Source organism: Ailuropoda melanoleuca, chromosome 7 (genome assembly GCF_002007445.2).
Source record: "Ailuropoda melanoleuca isolate Jingjing chromosome 7, ASM200744v2, whole genome shotgun sequence".
NCBI classification, from domain to species: Eukaryota; Metazoa; Chordata; class Mammalia; order Carnivora; family Ursidae; genus Ailuropoda; species Ailuropoda melanoleuca.
This window is the reverse complement of record NC_048224.1, coordinates 65,823,043-65,840,682: the sequence shown is the minus strand read 5'-3', so window position 1 is coordinate 65,840,682 and position 17,640 is coordinate 65,823,043. Positions and strand designations below refer to the sequence as shown.

At 40.3% G+C, this 17,640-nt stretch overlaps 1 protein-coding gene across 7 annotated transcripts in view; it reads left to right on the top strand.

Moving 5' to 3' along the window:
- The window catches only part of SPATA13 (spermatogenesis associated 13), a 328,178-nt gene that overhangs the window by 186,555 nt on the left and 123,983 nt on the right, over positions 1 to 17,640 (top strand). The window contains exon 1 of one of the 7 annotated variants that reach the window (XM_034664994.1): positions 6,624 to 7,116. The exons of the other annotated variants lie outside the window; for them this stretch is intronic. Within the exon in view, the coding sequence (XP_034520885.1) occupies positions 7,093 to 7,116 (24 nt within the window). The 5' untranslated portion in view covers positions 6,624 to 7,092. Of the gene's footprint in view, positions 1 to 6,623; positions 7,117 to 17,640 lie in introns of those variants that run through there. 7 annotated transcript variants of the gene reach the window in all.

The window sequence follows — 17,640 nt, the reverse complement described above, 5'->3', positions numbered from 1 at the left end:
CAGGCACAGAAGAATCAGTCCATTTCATTTTTCCACCTTTCCAAATGCACCTTTTTTCTTCATGTCCCCCAGCTTGCAAACCTCCTCACTCCATTGTTCTCCTGGTCCCTTTTAATTATGCACTCCTTCCTGTGTGCTGAACCTCGGTCTCTGCCCCCACGTCCTTTAGAGTTTTATGTGACTATTTTTTTTATCCCATATTGTAATTTTCAGTTACTTCCTTCGGTCTCCAAATTTGCCATCTTCCTTCCACCCGGTATGATTATCTGCTTTTTTATTTGTGCTATGTACGTGCCGGCGTCTTGATTCTTTCCCCAGTTTCTCCCACATGGTGCTTTCTTGCCTTTTACCTACTTCTCAACAAGTGCTTTCCCTGCTGCAGCCTTCACAGCACACCTTGTTTCAGTTCCTTTGGTTGTGATTTTCCACGCCACCACCATCCTTAGGTCCCTTTTCCTCTTTTCCAGTCAGTCCTCCATTACCTTGCAGACATCTTAATTTCAGACCACCGGAAAGGGTCAGGAGATGGAGGCAGGGAGCCACTGCCTTTGCCCAGGAGTGTCCTGGGTTTCAGGACCTTCCCATCTGCTCTAGTATCATATACATAATTATTGAATTCTATTACTATTGATGTCAATATGAATGTACTTATCAAACACTTAGTCTGAGCCAGGCACTCTTCTGAGGGATTTACATGCAATAATACCTCATTAATCTTCATATCCCTGAAATGTAGATACTGTTACTCTCCGTGTTTTACAGATGAGACAAGAGAGGCTGAGAGAAGTAACAGGCCTAATTTCTCATGGCTCTGTAGAGGTGGAGCCCTTCTTGCCAGGTGCGGGGCTTCTGTGCCCTAGGAACTTCTGAGCTCAGACATGGGCTGGGATTTGGCTTTGGCAATGAGGTCATTAATTGCACGTTTTATTTAGTCTGCAGTTTACACCAGTTGAGGGCATATTATCTATATCTGTAGAATAGTGCAGGGGGAAAACCTAATGCCTAGTGTCCTTCGGAAAGACTGGGGACTCTGCCTGGCTTGATTGTCAGTTCAAGCTTGCTTTCAGTCTGCTTCCTGAGGAGAATACACTGGTTCCCTTAGCTACTGGAAGGCTAGAAGAGAGATTGTTGCCAACTGTCTTCTGTGCATTGAGAGTTGAGATTCACTTTAGCTAGCTGGCCAGACCTCTAGGGTCCCCCACGATAGCCCTGTGATTTTATGTGTCTTGTTTATTTCTGTTTCATTATATAATCTTAAAGCCTTGTTCAAATATTTTCTTGTTGGTCTTCACCTTCCTGAATATTGGAGGCAAATATTTCCCCTTTTGTAGATACTGAAGCAGAGTATAGGTAAAGTTCTATACTTTGATAGCTGGAAGAGATCTTACACTCCACAGATGAGGAAACTGTGACCCAGAGAAGTAAAATGACGTGTCCAAGGGAAAGCAGCAGTCTCCAAAGGGCAGGAGACCTGGCCTTAGATCCCAGATCTGTTGATCTCTGGTCCAGGGCTCTTCATGCCTGGCCCTACAGCTTGGTGTGTTGACCTCTCTGCTTGCTGCTGAAAACAGTGAACCTTCTTTCCTCTTCCTTTCCTGAGCTAAGAGGCTTTGAAAGGATTCATTTAAAATAGAAATTGTCAGTGGTTTTCTGGGGTTTTTTTTTTGTTTTGTTGGTTTGTTTTTTTTTTTTTTTGTCTGAAAGCTAAACACTTAAAAATGTTTGCTTTTGAGATATGTAATGGTATAAATGGGATCATAAAATCATGGAAGTATAAACTCAGAGGTTTTAGAAAGAAGTAATTTGGTTATTTCTAAAGCATCAGGAAGGAACACCAAATGTACATTGCTTTCTGGAGGCAAATCATATAATACATGGAATACATGGCAGTTTGAAGATCAGTAACTGTAATTAATTGTATTTTACATTTGCAGACAGAAATGCATTAGGTAAAAAGTGCTCACATGATTTCCTTCATCCTTGCATCTCAAATGAAACAGAACTGAAGGGGGAGAGCACGTCAAGCTAGTTTTTGCTTCTGTCTTGGCTCTGCCATGCTCTCCCCCTTCTCTTGGACTGGGACTTCCACCCATGCCCTCCTGATTCCCAGCTCCTGCCTGTCTATTTAATCCCTTCCCCCCAGGAACCCTCAGGGAACCTGGAGGGTAGTATTTACCTGTGATGCCCAACTCATTCTGTATCAGTCTTTCTTGACAGAATTAAACCCTAATGCCCTAAGGTATATGTTGTATGTAATTAACTTCTCTCCGATGCTTCTAGAATGAGAAGGGCGGTTAGGTTCCATCCTTGGGAGAATTGAGGGAACACTCGCTCAAATAGTTATCTGTGTTCTGTGGTTCAGATGCCGATCGTTATAACTGAAGAGCAAGTTAGGTTTTCCCTCTCCCCTTTCACAGTTAAGAAAATGGAGGTGAGGGACGTTGTCATGGCCAAAGCCCCATAGTAAGTGACAAGAATGAGATTGGAGCACAGGGCTGCCTGGCTCAGGAGATCTGGGTGTGTGCTTCCATGTGTCCTCTCTTCTGTGGCTTGTTAACTCCCTCAGGCAGCACTCTTTCGCAGAGGCTTCTATGAACTAGATGGTTCCTGCTTGCTGAGCTGCACATGCAACATGAAGGGGGGTGGTGCAGGGCTTCTAGGAGTTCCAGGGCCCATCCCTGCCTGTCTCAGTTGGGGTGCACATGAGAGGGCACCCGGCAGCTGCGGCAATGCCAGGAATGGAAAGAGAATGGTATAGGTTTCTAATACATGGCAGTGACTGTGGTCAGAATGTCCAAATTTGTGGATACAGGTAATACCCCATCCTGTGGTCCTAATGTTCAAATGTCCTGGACATAGAACTGTTACTTCATCTTAACCGGGACCTTAGAGGACCCGATTCTTGGTCAGATATAACCTCCGCCTGTTTCCCTGCAGTAGGACCACTCTGTGTCATTGTGGAAGAAATGAGAACTCAACATTGTAATTTCAGGGACCATGTGCCTGACTCAAAATATCTTCAAGTGCTCTTGCCTGCCAGATCTGGACTGGAACCTTCCCCTGCCTCCCATCCTCACTCTCTGGGTTCGGCCAGATTGGGGAGCTCTGAGAGGACTCTGCCTGGCTATCTTGGAAGAAGGGGGCAGCCAGTCTTTCCCCCAGCCCCCATTAAAACCATGACAGAGTGTGTTCTCTAAGATTGGCAAGCTGTCCTTGGAGAAAAATAGAACATGGGTCTGAAATGACCAGACTGGAAGGTGTTGGTGGAGGGAGGCAGCCTGCAGGAAAGTTGGCAGCTGGGATCTTCGCTCACGGTCTACGGCAGGTGCAAGGCGAGGGCGAGTCCAAGATTTTATTGTCTTACAACAGAGGGGCAGGAGGCCAGGAATGAGATGCATTCCTGCTACTGGAACTTTGGTCACAGTCTTTCATAGAAATTATTGTTCTATATAATCTAAACCGTGAGCAGTCTTGTACTTGAGTGTTAAAATTACAATTCAGCCACATTAAACACATTTCTGTGGTCAGGCCCTCGTACTTAACCACCATGTATGATACACAGAGAGTTGAGATGAATCCTGAGACCTAAAACAACTTACGTATGTACATTGAAACACATCCAATTTATACATTGGGACCATCTATAGCTATGGGAAAACCAGCTCCCACTTCAGAAATTTGCTCCATTTCTGCCCTTCCTGCTAGAATGGTGTGCTCACATGTGCACCTTTCATGTGCCAGGCCTGTGCTGGATGCTGAAGATGGAAAGAGTCATCAGAAACAGTCATGGGTCCTTGAGGAGGCTCACATTCCTGTCTGGTGGGAGAGGTAGATGTGTGAGAAGAAAGCCATGAAACGTGTAGCAAGTGTAGTGATCAGTTTATGGGGAGGGGGTTTAGGGAGCACATGAGAGATCTAGGATCCAGGAAGGCTTCCTGGAGGAGGCATTAACTACAGCCTGGCTGAATGGGATGAGCAGGTTGGAGAAGGAGCTGACAGAGGGAGGCATAAGACAGATGGGTTCAGCTAGATTGAATAAGCAGAGGTGGGGAGACAGACTTCATCTTGGTGACCCTAGGGACTCTGAAATACTTCTGCAGGGCTGTAGCTCCCAGCTTATCATTTATGATTGTTATGGTGTGCCTAGAGCAGTGGTTTTGCCTCAGACCTACTGAGAGCTTCAGAAGGCCAACGTTTGAGAACGACTGTTCTAGAACATGTGCTTTCCAGAGGTCCTAAACAGTTAATTCTCATGGCTACATGATAAGCTTTTCAGAAAGTGGAAACTCTGTTCCTATCTGGTTGGATTGGGTAGGATTTTCCTCAGGTCCACAGCCTTCCTCATTTCCTGCATTTCTTTGCCTAGTTTATGTACATTCTAACAATTTCTTCTGCCCCCTTCCCACTTCATTTCATTGCACACTAGTGATTTATATTATTTCTTTAATCTCTACCTGACATGATTTCTTAGTGTTTGGCAGTAGGTACACTGAGTTCAGATCCCAACTCTGCTATGTGATTTTGGGAAGGCATGACCTGTCTGTACCTCAGTTGCTTTATCTGAAAAATGTACGTAGTAACAGTTCCCAGCCCTTAAGTAAGCATTTCAGACTTTGCTGCACATTGGAATTACCCAGGGTTTTTTTGTTTTGTTTTTTTTTAAGTTGATGCTTACTCCCGCCGCAGATACTGTGATTGGTTTGGGTGTGACCCAGGCATTGGAATTTTTAGCAGCTTCCCACATGCAATGAAATTTGGGAATCACTGGGATCGGCTTTGTGAGGATGAAATGAGTCGGTTCTTGCTTAGCAGAGTGCCTGGCGCATAGTAAGTGGTTCCTATACATCTGCTGGTGGAGACTCTGATGGTTTTATGGCAACAGGAGGAGAAAGTGAGCCATTTCAATTGTTTGGTGAATACTTGTTGATTGTCAAATGCTTGTTGGTTTGGAGATCTCCTGGTGGTCCTGTCTTTTGGTCTTTTGTTCTGAGAGTTGAGAGGTGAAATAGCCCAAAGCAGTGGATCTCCACATCGAATTCTCTAAGCCCTCTCTTTGCAAGGATACAAGGGTCATGTACAGTAAACAGAGCGTGTCTTCCCCCATGGCCTTCCCAGCACTGGGCACCATTTTCCCACCTCTGTATGGACAAACTTGAATTTTTGGAATATAACCAGATTCTAAAATCATGAAGTAGCAATGCTTTACAACATGGATGGGGTTACTTAATAGTTGGCTACCATTACTGTCTGGTTGTTGTTTTTTTTTTTTTTTTGATAAGGCAACTGAAACGCAGGGTAATGCCTTCCCAAGGCCACACAGTTAGCAAGCAGCAGAGTTAGGATCTGAACCCAGTTAATTTTGTACCCGCTCTAATCTATCATTTGTACCTAAATGCCAGTTTTCAAGCCTGGAATAAATCTTTAGACTTGTGTCTCTCTTTGGCATGGATATTTTCTAGGATCTAAATGTCACTATGTCCTACATTATGTATTTCTAACCATTACTTGAAAGGATGTCTATCTAATTTTTTTGCATGCCCTGTCTTGTCAAACACATTAAGTCAACCTTCATTCATTGTTTTATTAATTTGACAACTATTCGTGAGCACCTGCTTTGCAGCAGACAGCCAAGCCAGCAAGTTTATTCCTGTGGAGGGACTAACGTGTCTCTCTCTCTCTATATCAGCATGTGTAAGTATTTTGGTTTTGATGTATAACTGCAGCCTTTTCTATACCTGTCTTTTTTGGTGACACAATTCCTCAACTTTTCATAATGAACATCTGAAGGACATTTTTCCTGTTGACTTTATGGACCTTCCTTGAACCCTGCTGAGATTAATTAAGCCAAACCCCATGCAACAATTATTCTAATGTATCCTGGCACGATACTAAAATGTAGGTTGCCCGGGACCTGGAGGCTCAAGTAAGTGAGCCACAGTTAGCCTCAGAATGAAATCGGTGATGCAGTGTAAGTTCTGTGGGTTTGTCGTATCTATTAGTCTAGAATCAGTCCAAGTAGTGTGGCCAAACTAAATAAAGAAATGAGAAATAGGTGAATTCATATCTCAAGTTTCTGATTTGTTCTCTTTTTGTGAAAAAGTTAGATTATGTGTTTGGTTTTGTTTTCTGTGTAGGGTATGCAAGGAATTGGTGTTTACTGTGAGATTGGCCCTGGACATTTAAGTGTGTGCTGCAAATGGAAATAATTGATTCACTATATTTGCTCTGCTGCCCGATTACCAAGTGAAAACCTACCACTGGGGAAGCTTTTGTACAGCCAGCACACAAGTGGCTCAGTATGATGGTAGAGACTAACCTCCATTGTGCGGTCTTACCATTATCACTCCAGTTACTCGCGGACTGAATAGGCTTTAGAAATACCGGCCTTCAAAGGACTTGCCCTTGCTTAAATGTTCCCTGGATCCTTCTGAAATAACATCCCCCAAGCCCTCACTGAAAACAGTAAAGAAGGCGGGGATATATTAATATCTACAGCTTTAGTTATAGTCAGAAGGGTTGTATATTTAAAATGAGAACGGTTCGAAGTACATCTAGATTTTAAACATTTGAGGTTAACCATCTGAAATACACTAGGAAAAATAAGTAAAATATTCTCTAAAATGGTATGTTTTAAAATCTGTTAGAATTGTTTTCTCTACCTCTGACTTTTCTGAAACAAATCCAAGCTCCCCAGCGATTGCTTGGCTCATCTTACCGACGAGCCTACCTGTTTTACCAAATCCAGTTCGGCTCTAGCTTTAGTGTCTCTCTCTGTGTCCTTAGGCCGCTTTTCCAGAACTATTGTGTCCTATACTTCCTAGAAAAGGATTGGGTACTTAATGTGCCAGCTGCAGTTCCTGGCCATGATCTGTGGTGTGCCTGTGTGCGTGTGCATGTACATGTGTGTGTGTGTGAGAGAGAGAGAGAGAGAAAAAGAAGGCGGGTGTTGTGACGCTGTGACATGGTGTGAGCTCCTAATTACATAAAGTCCCCTTCTAAGTCGAGTCTGAGACTCCCGGCTTCACTAAGTAAATGACTCCGTGGAATTCTGAAAAGGAAAGTGGCAGCTTCTCTTGAACATTTAGTGCTTTAATGACAAGTCATGGCAAGGTGCAGGTAAGAACAGTGATGGATAAACTTGCAGCTTGTGGAATCGGGCTGACTGAGTTATATTCGTATCTTCAACTGCTGTCCTTACCACCCAGCATCAGTATCAACAGTTCTGTTCAGCATTGAGCCGTCTGGAGGCAGGCACTCGTCTCCAGACTCAGCTTTTGAAATGCCATGCACCTGGCAGGGTGTCCTGTGCGTGTCAGGATGGCTCCCGGATAACGGCAATGCTCTCTCTGTTCCTTGAGCCATAGGGGCCGTTCATTCATGAATGCAGATGCCGTTTGGGCCAGGGTGAGGCACTGTGCAGAGTGCACACTTAAAATGTCAAGTCTCTGACAGAGCTTAGCCCTCCTGCCCCCTCCTAGTCTCAGCTTTTCTCATTTCATCTCATTCTTGAACGGGAGGGGAGTGACGAAGTTTCATTTCCTCTAGGCTTTCCTTTCTTCTAGAAAGAAGGGCTAGAATCTTCTTCCAGGGCAGTGGGGCTCAGGAGAAGGGAGAGGGTATGTATGCTTTCTTCTGCCTATCAGTGGTTCTGCCAGAAGATCATCTGCTCTTCTCATAACTCCACTGACAATTAAGAAAAATACCCAGGCTCTGAGAATGGTGTCTGTTTTCCTTCTGACATAGAAGAAACTCAGAGGAGGAAGCAAGAACTGTTTCTGCTTTTCCAAATCTTTATTTCTAATCTGACTCCTCATCCGAGGTTCTCACCCTGAAAGGGTGCTGACCCAGAAGCTTTCAAGTGGAACATAGAAGCAAGAATGGCCTAGCATTACAAGGTCAGTGCTTACAGGTGGATAGGTCAAAGCATGTCAAATTACCCCCACTGCCTAAATATGTCTTGATTTGGTTGCATAGTTAACTTACATTTTCATTCTAGCACATCTGAAGGAAGTTGATTGCATTGACTTCCTGGGGGCTGTTTTCAAGCCTGCTGAGATTAATTAAATCAAACCCCATGTGACAATTATTCTAAAGCAGAGTGGTTTATTAAATTTTGGTGCATGCTGGACTTCCGAATTGAAATTATTCAAGTAGATGATTACAGTTTTGTTGATTTCATGCTATAGGAGTTTAATACCATTTTTTTGGTTTTTATGGGCAGATACTACCAATATCTTAGTTTTTCTTTCCTGCTGGGATGAAGAAACTCTAAAGGAAGAAGGAAATGGTCTATTGTGAGTAAGACAGTGCTGTTTTCTCAGCGTTCTTGGAAAGCGATCTCTGTAGAGGCCAGGTCTTGCTCTCTACACAGTGCAGGTTGGGGATTTTTAAGAACCTTTTGTGTCACTTGGAACACTTTCCTTCTGAGATGAGATAGTGGGTATCTGTGCAGATCAGTCTGGAATAGAGAACACTGTGAAAGGAGACCTGGTTCAGCAGGAGGGTTCCCAGTCCCTCGTCATACTGAGCTGGGACAGCCCCTTTTTCTGTGTATGTCCAGGTCACCTGGGAAGACCTGGGAAGCAGTTTAGTCTTTAGTGAGGGAAGATTTAAAACACTGACAAAACACTTGAAACCATGTGTTTTTGTTACTGTTTCTTCCAAACAGAAGAGTGTTCTTGTATGTGATTGTTTAGAGAGAACTGGATCACCCAGCGACCAGTTATGTCACATGTCTGGCACAAATCTTCCTCTGCCTTGTGTAAACTCATCACTGCAGGACTCAGAAAGAATGAGCTTGGAACACATTTCTCGTGGATTGTTAGTTGGAAAGAGAGGTGCCCTCTGGGAGAATCCTATAGTTCTCTCCTCAGATGAATGAGAAATTCAGATTCGTGGCAGGACCACCCGCTCACTGACTGCTCACTAGATCTGGATGGTTTCAGATTCCCAAGGAAGCAACTGTTTTGCACCCAAGGACAAAGGTACTTGGGAAACATTGTCCATTGGCTGCCTCTTGTTTTCAGTGCTGCTGTTTGGCAAGAGGGGAAGGAAGATGGTGAAGTGGTGATCCTCATCTCAGAAGCCACAGGGCAGATCTGATGGCATCTGCTGCTTTCATGTGGAGGACAGAGCAAGGAGAATCAGTCCTGGGAAGGCTTTCTCTCCCTGACGTGTCTCATGTATGGCATTATGACTACAATGCCTCTTGTTTCTCCCACAGTGTGCTGCAGATAACAGTGGAAAGGTTTCAAGGGTTAGGTGAATGGTTTCAAAGGAAGCGGTGTAGAGAGGGCTGATAATTACCGACGGCCTGACGGGCAGGTGGCCACATCTGCTTGCTGGCGTGTGATTAGGTAATTTATGGTGGAATTCATACAGACTTCTTATATTGGTCCTAGGCTCTTCCTGCTGAACCTGTCTACATCCATCGTGGGGATATTCGGCAAAAAGGCATACCCAAATCCCAGTGATTGGTTATGTGGAAGACAATGCTACATAGATTGTTTTCAATAACTAGAGCGATGTTGGTAAAAGTGGACATCTGACACAGAAGAGGCAGGAGTTTGCTGAAAAAGGGAGTGGGGATTTGAGAGTTAAGGCAATATATAATTGTATTTGTGAAGAGTTTTAAATTCCTGTTTGTTAATTTTTTTAATTGAACTTTTCATTTTGAGATAATTGTAGGTATACATGTGTGTTGTAGTACAATGATATTTACATGATGCAGTCCAGCATCACTACTAGGATATTGACATTGATAAAATCAAGATACAGACATTTCCCATCACCACGAGGATCCCTCATGTTGTCCTTTTATGGCCACACCCACTTCCTTTCTGTCCCCGCTCTTTCCTTTCCCTCTAGCAACCACTAATTTGTTCTCCATATAATTTTGTCATTTAAGAAATGTTACAAAATTGGAACATAGTGTGTTTGGGATTGCTTTTCTCACTCAGCATAATTCTCTGAAGATACTGCTTCTTTAGACATGTGGTTTGCAAATATGTTCTCTGACTAGTTTTGCCTTTTAGCTCTTAACCAGGTTCTTTGCAGAATAGAAGTTTTTAATTTTCATGAGGTCCAATTTATTGATTTGTTTTCCCTTTTCTGGATCATGTTTTTCATGTCAAGTCTAAGAAGAACAAGAACTCTGAAGATTTTCTTCTATTTTTTTTTTAAGTTTTATAGTCTTACATTTTAAATATAAATTTATGATCTTTTCAGAATGCCTGGGTGGCTCAGTGGGTTAAGCATCTGCCCTTGGCTGGGATCATGATCCTAGAGTCCTGGGATGGAGTCCCATGTTAGGCTCCTTGCTCAGTGGGGAGCCTGCTTCTCCCTCTGCCTGCTGTTCCCCCTGCTTATGCGCTCTCTCTTTCTGACAAATAAATAAATAAATAAAATCTTTAAATTTATGATCTTTCTGAGTTTTTGTATAAGGCGTGAGACTTAGGTCATGATCTTGGTGGTTTTGTTTCTTTTCTTTTCTTTCTTTTTTTTCTGCCTGTGGATATCTAGTTGCCCCAGCACTTTTTTGTTGAACAGACTTGTCCCTCTTCCATTTAGTTGCTTTGCACCTTTATAAAAGATCACTGGGCATATTCATGTAGGTCTTTCTCTGGGTTCTCTTTTCTGTCCCCTTGAGCTATACCTCAGCCAGTATTACAGTCTTGATTCTTATAGTTAGGAGTCTTGAAATTGGGTGGGCTGATTCCTCTCATTTTATTTTTCTTTTTCAAAATTGTTTTAGCAATCCTAGCTCCTTTCCCTTTCTGTATAAATTTTAGAATAATCTCATATCTACAAAAAAATCTTGCTGGAATTTCGGGAGAATCAGCATCTTTAGTGTTGAGTCTTTCAATCAATAAACACAGTGTATCTTTCCATTAATTTCATCATCATTGTGTAGTCTTCAGCATATAATTCCTGTTCATGATTTAGGTTTAGACCTAAGTATTTCATTTTTTGAGTGGTTATAGTGTTATATTTTTTACTGAGATAAAATTAGTATGTAATAGTTTCAAGTGTGCCATAGTTTGACATCTGAATGCACTATGTGATCACTGCTAAAAGTCTAGTTACCATCCATCACCATACAATTGACCTCCTTCACCCATTTTGCACCCCCCACCCCTTTCTCCTCTGGTAACCACCAATCTGTTCTCTGTATCTGTGAGCTTGATTTTGTTTTGTTGGTTTGTTTAAACTTCACATATGAGTGAAATCTTACCATGTTTGTCTTTCTCTGTCTGACTTATTTCACTTATATTAATACCTTCAAGGGCCATAATGGTATTGTATTTTTAATTTTGATGTCCATGGAGTCATTGCTGTATATAGAAATACAGTAGATTTTTTGGTATGTTTAGCTTGTATCCTGCAATCTAGCAGAGCTCATTCATTAGCTCTAGGAATTTTTTGGTAGATTCCTTGGGATTTTCTATGTAGACAGTCATGTCCTCTGCAAATAGGGATGGTTTAATTTCTGCCTTTCCAATCCATATGCCTTTTATTTCCTTTTCTTGCCTTATTGCACTGGCTAGAACTTCTAGCATTATGTTGGATAAAAGAGTGAGAGCAAACATCCTTGTCTCTTGTTTCTGATCTTAGGAGAAAAGCATCCTGTCTTTCACAGGTTTTTGGTTGATGCTCTTTAGCAAGTTGAAAAAGCTCCCCTGTATTCCTGGTTTGTTTGTTTTTTTAATGATGAATGGGTGTTGAATGTTTTCAGATACTTTTTCTGTCAGTTGATGTGATCATATGATTTTTTTTCTTTAGCCTGTTAATATGATAGATTATATTGATTAATTTTCAAATATTGAAAAACTGGAATAAACCTGGAATAAACCGAAGTGCATATAAGCCCCGTTTGTTCGTGTGCATAATTATGTTTATATATTGCTGAGTTCTAGTTTGTTAATCATTCTTGCGTCTATATTCATAAGGATTATTATATCTGTAGTTGTGGTTTCTTGGAGAGAGGAGTATTATCTTTTTATGGTTTTGGTATCAGGGTAATAATAACTTCTTGAAATGAAGAGTAGAGAAGTATTTCCTCCACTTTAATTTCCTGGAATGGATTGTATAGAATTGGTGCTAACTCTTTTTTAAACATTTGGCAGTACTTCAGTGAGATTCTCTGAGCCTGGAGATTTCTCTTTTGGTAGTTTTGAAATTACAAATTCAATTTCCTTAATGGTTCAGGGCTGTTGAAGTTATGTATTTCATATTGTGTGAATTTTGATAGTTTGTATTTTTTTGAGCAAATGGCCCATTTTGTCTAAATTGTCAAATTTATGTGGAAGGAGCCGAGATGCCCTTCAACAGATGACTGGATTAAGAAATTGTGGTCCATATACACAATGGAATATTACTCAGCTATCAAAAAGAACGATTTCTCAACATTTGCTGCAACATGGATGGCACTGGAGGAGGTAATGCGAAGTGAAATAAGTCAAGCAGAGAAAGACAATTATCATATGGTTTCTCTCATCTATGGAACATAAGAAATAGGAAGATTGGTAGGAGAAGAAAGGGATAAAGAAAGGGGGGGTAATCAGAAGGGGGAATGAAACATGAGAGACTGTGGACTCTGAGAAACAAACTGAGGGCTTCAGAGGGGAGGGGGGTGGGGGAATGGGATAGGCTGGTGATGGGTAGTAAGGAGAGCACGTATTGCATGGTGCACTGGGTGTTATACGCAACTAATGAATCATCGAACTTTACATAAAAAACCAGGGATGTACTGTATGGTGACTAACATAATATAATAAAAAAAATTAAAAAAAAGTTTCCTGCAAAAATTAGCAAATTAAAAAAAAATTATGTATATAGAGTTGTTCATAATATTCCCTTATTGGCCTTTTTATGTCTGGGGGGTCTGTAGTGATATCTTATTTCGTTATCAATGTTGGTATATTGTGTCTTCTTTTTTTTTTTTCTTTGTCTGTCCTGTTAGAAGTTGGTGAATTTTAATAATCTAAAAGAGCCAGCTCTTGGTTTAATTGATTTTCTCTATTTTTCTATTTTCAATTTCTTCTTATCTGCTCTTACCTTTGTTGTTTCCTTCCTTTTTCCTTCTTTGGGTTTATTTTGCCCTTTTTCTAGGTTTTTGAGGTGGGAGTTTACTGATTTGAGAAGTTTCTTTATGTATTCATTTCATGCTGTAAATTTCCCTCGGATCACTACTTTAGGTGTATCCTACAAGGATGTGTTTCATTTTCATTTTCAATCAGTTAAATGTTTTTTTTTTTTTTAATTTCGTTTTGACTTTTTTGACCTGTGGATTATTTACATGCATATTGTTTACTTTCCAAATATTTGGATATTTTCCTGTTCTCTCTCTCTCAGTGATTTCTACTTTATTCCATTTTGCTTGGAGAATATATTCTATATGATTTCAGTTTTTAAAATCTTTTTGAAGTTTGTTTTATAGCCCAAGATATTGTCTGTCTTCATATATGTTCCATACACTCTTGAACAGAATCTGTATTCTGCTGTTGTAGAATGTAGTGTGCTATAAATATCTCATCCTGTTAGTTGATGCTGATACTCCTGAAATGGAGTGTTGGAGTGATGTTGGTTGTAGTTGTTTTTTGTTTTTGTTTTCTTTCCTTTTTTCTGGTAATGGAAGGGGAATCAGGATTAGATAGCAGAGAATTTGCAGTCATATGGTCCAGCAGAAATAAGGAGACCAAAAGTCTGTATTGCCAATTCAAGGTAACTGACAACCATCCAAGGATACGAGTAGAGTTTATATTTGCCACTGAAAATTTAAGTACTAGATGGCCATTTCATCCAGCCATTGTTTTAGAATTAGAAAGTCTGAAGAAAACCAAGCCTGATCTGAAAATCAGAGGTCAGACAGCTGAAGTTGCCGACCAGGACTGGAAGAAAAGGATATGTTTTAAGTTTGTTTGGATTACTTCTTGTTGAATAGTATTTATGAGTTAACTAACTTATTGTTTACTAAGTACTTACTTAATCATTACTTTAATTAGATCCAGAGCAGAAAAGTTACTTATTAATATAAAAGCTAGACTAATTTATTCTAAACCATTTGTTGTGTAACTCCTCTATTCCTGATGTGGCACTAGTTCCTGAGGATATAAAAATAAACTAGAGCAACATGGACTTAAGTATCCTTTATTCTCCCACAGAAGGAAAGCCTAGAAATCCCAATGGCTAAGACTGACTTCTAGGAAATATAAGAGTAAATTCAACCTTGAAGATTATTTTAGTGTCACATGCTACAACTTAAATTTGAAAAATAATCTTAAAAATGCTTTGCAGGAGAAGTATGTTTTATTACATGGCTGTCTAGTGGCTTTCAATTAAAGCCTGGTATTTCTTGCATGTGTGCCAGGCACTGAAATGGGTATGGGGGGCTGGGTTTGCTCAGCCCCTTGTCTTGAGCCTGATAGAAAGATAGAAGCCAGATATAAATTTCTCGAACTTATATTCATCTTTGTGTTTTATTTCTTAAGAAATAGAAGCTTCCATGTATAATGGAAAATTTTATTTACATCTTTTTTTTAAGAACACAACTTTATAAAGAATGTCTGTGTAAGTCGTGTTGAACTTAAATGTAAACAGATCTGGTATCGATATCAACACTGAAGTTACTTCAGGTCATTTTGTAAACACACCTATTAGTTTAACCTGTTTAACCAGGTACAGTTACAGAAGGGCAACAAAGACCTTGGTCTATTACTTTTCATGTAACACTACAGAAAGTGAGAAAATACAGCTAAATTTATCGTAGTCTTTGCCTTCTTTTTCCCCATGACATCATAGTTTCCCTTTAATATCTGTTTTTCAGATCATGAAAACATGTTATTTTCCCAGACAACCAGTTGCTTTGATTAATGGGGCCAGGTCAGTCCAAGGACAGATTAAACACACAGGAACCTGGCAGGATTCCTAGAAATGATCCTCAGTCTTCCCTCTCTCACCTTGGGGCCCTTTAATTACTGTGTTTTCTGTGAAAGTAGAATTTTCTAAAGAAGCTCCATATATCAGAATAAATGATAGATGTTTGGTTGATAAACTATTAATTGTTAACAAATAATGAGCTCATGCTTCATTTTATATCACTTTATTAATGAGTCTCCTCCTTTCTTCCTTGTATAAAAAGAAGTTGAGAGTGGTACTGTTATTCAACTTCTTTATTATTCCTTAGTTAATCAAAGCATGGTGGTCATGAACATTGCTTTCCTGATTCACCATTACTTTTAACTGTTACATTAAGTTCTTAACAGATATTTAGAAGAAAGTGGTCAGATACTTTCATCATAATTTAGGCATGTATCAGTTAGTATGGCTGATACGGTTTGCCTTCTGTAAATCTTGTAACTTCTTTGAGCCTTTCTGTAAAATGGGTCTGGCTGATAATAAGTGACCCCACCTATTTATTATGGCTATTTTCATTATAACATGCTAGTCTGTGAGCACCAGAAGATTGATAGCTATGGTTGATTTATCTCTGTCTCTCTAATCTGTGACAGCCCAGATGTTGCAAATGCTTATGCCGTTCGGGGCCAGGCAGGTAACAGAGGAGCTATGCAGTCTCACATGGAGACTCCATAGGTTTCAACGTTCGGGTCCGCAGGGAATGTGGCCCAGTGTTAGCAAACCCTCCTGTTTTCCAAGAGAATCCAGAAATCTGCATTTTAAGTGAAATCTCTCTATTCTTAAATATTGCAAATTAGTTCGGTTTTTAAAAAATTCCTTGTGTAGGCCAAACAAGGCGTGGGCACTAGAAAATTCAACCCAAAGCCAATGCTTTGCCACCTGAGCGTGCTCTTAAAAAATGTTCATTGAATTAACAGCAGTGAACAATAATTTCGTTGAATTATTGAGCTCCTTTATGTTATGGCTGCCATGAATAGAGATTGTTTTGATACTTCTGAGGAGCACACATCTGTCTTCTTACAGTAAGAGCTTTTTTTACTAGGCAATTATGGTGTTACTTATACAGAATTATTAAAAGCACAACTAATAACAAGTACCATAATTAATGAGCTTACTATGTGCCATGATGGCTAGGAAGGTATTATTATCCATATTAAAAAGATGCACAAATCGAAGATCAGGAAGTTTAAATAATGACCCAAGCAGATACATTCCGCCAGATGGCTGAGCTGAGATTATAACCTACCAGTTCATACTGTACCATTACTGTGTGTTATCACCTTTTGTCCAGATTAAGAATGAGTTGACACCGCAGCAAAGCAACTAGCCTTATTATTATTATTTTTAAAACGGCTTTGGAAATATAATTGACATACCATATGGTTCATTCATTTAAAGTGTAAAATTGAGTTGTTTTAGGTATAGTCAGAGAGTCATGCCAATCATCACCACTGCCAATTTTAGAATATTTTCAGCACTCTAGAAGGGAGCCCTGTACCTTTTAGTAGTCACTCCCCATTTCCCCCCAAACCCTTGAGCCCAGGCATTTACTCATCTACATTCTGTCACTATAGATTTGCCTTTTCTACACATTTCGTATACAAGGAATCCTGCACCACGTGGCCTTTTGTACTGGCTTTTTTCACTCAGCATGGCATTTCAAGGATTGTGCATGTGAGCACGTAGCTATCAGTCCTTCGTTTCTCTTGAGTAGTGAATAACATTCCATTGCATGCATATATTACATTGCATTTGTTCACCAATTTATGGCCATTTGGGTTGTTTGTATTTCTTGGCTATTATGGATAGTGCTGCTATGAACATTTGTGTCCGTGTATTCCTGTAGACATATGTTTTTATTTCCCTGGGGTATAACTGGCATTGCTTGGATACATGGTAACTCTATGTTTGACCTTCTGAGGAGCTGTCAGACTGTTTCACAGAGACTGAACCATTTTACGTTCCCACCAGCAATATATGAGGATTTCAATTTCTCCACTTACTCACCAACAATTGTGTGTATTTTTAAAAATTGTGATTAGGGGCGCCTGGGTGGCTCAGTCGTTAAGCGTCTGCCTTCGGCTCAGGGCGTGATCCCAGCGTTCTGGGATCGAGCTCCACATCAGGCTCCTCCAATGGGAGCCTGCTTCTTCCTCTTCCGCTCCCTCTGCTTGTGTTCCCTCTCTTGCTGGCTCTCTCTCTCTCTCTGTCAAATAAATAAATAAAATCTTTAAAAAAATTAAAAAAAAATAAAAATTGTGATTAAATTCACATATTGAAATTTTCCATCTTAGCCATTTTAAAGTTCAGTAGTGTTAAGTACATTCACATTGTGTACCACCATCACAGCCATCCATCCCCATAACCCTTTTCATCTTGTAGAGCTGAAACTGTGTACCCACTAAACAATAACTCTCCAGTATCCTCTGCTCCCAGCCCCTGGCAGCCATTAGTACATTATACCAAAATTTCTTTATGATTTTGACTACTATAAATGCCTTTTGTCAGTTGAATCATACGGTATTTGTATTTTTGTCACTGGCTTATTTCACTTAGTAGAATGTCCTCAAAGTTCATCCATGCTGTATCGTATGTCAAAATTTCTTTTCTTTTTAAGACTGAATAATATGCCATTGTATGTATATGCCACATTTTCTTTATCCATTCTTCCATTGATGGACATTTGGGTTACTTCCACCTTTTTTTTTTTTTTTTTAAGATTTT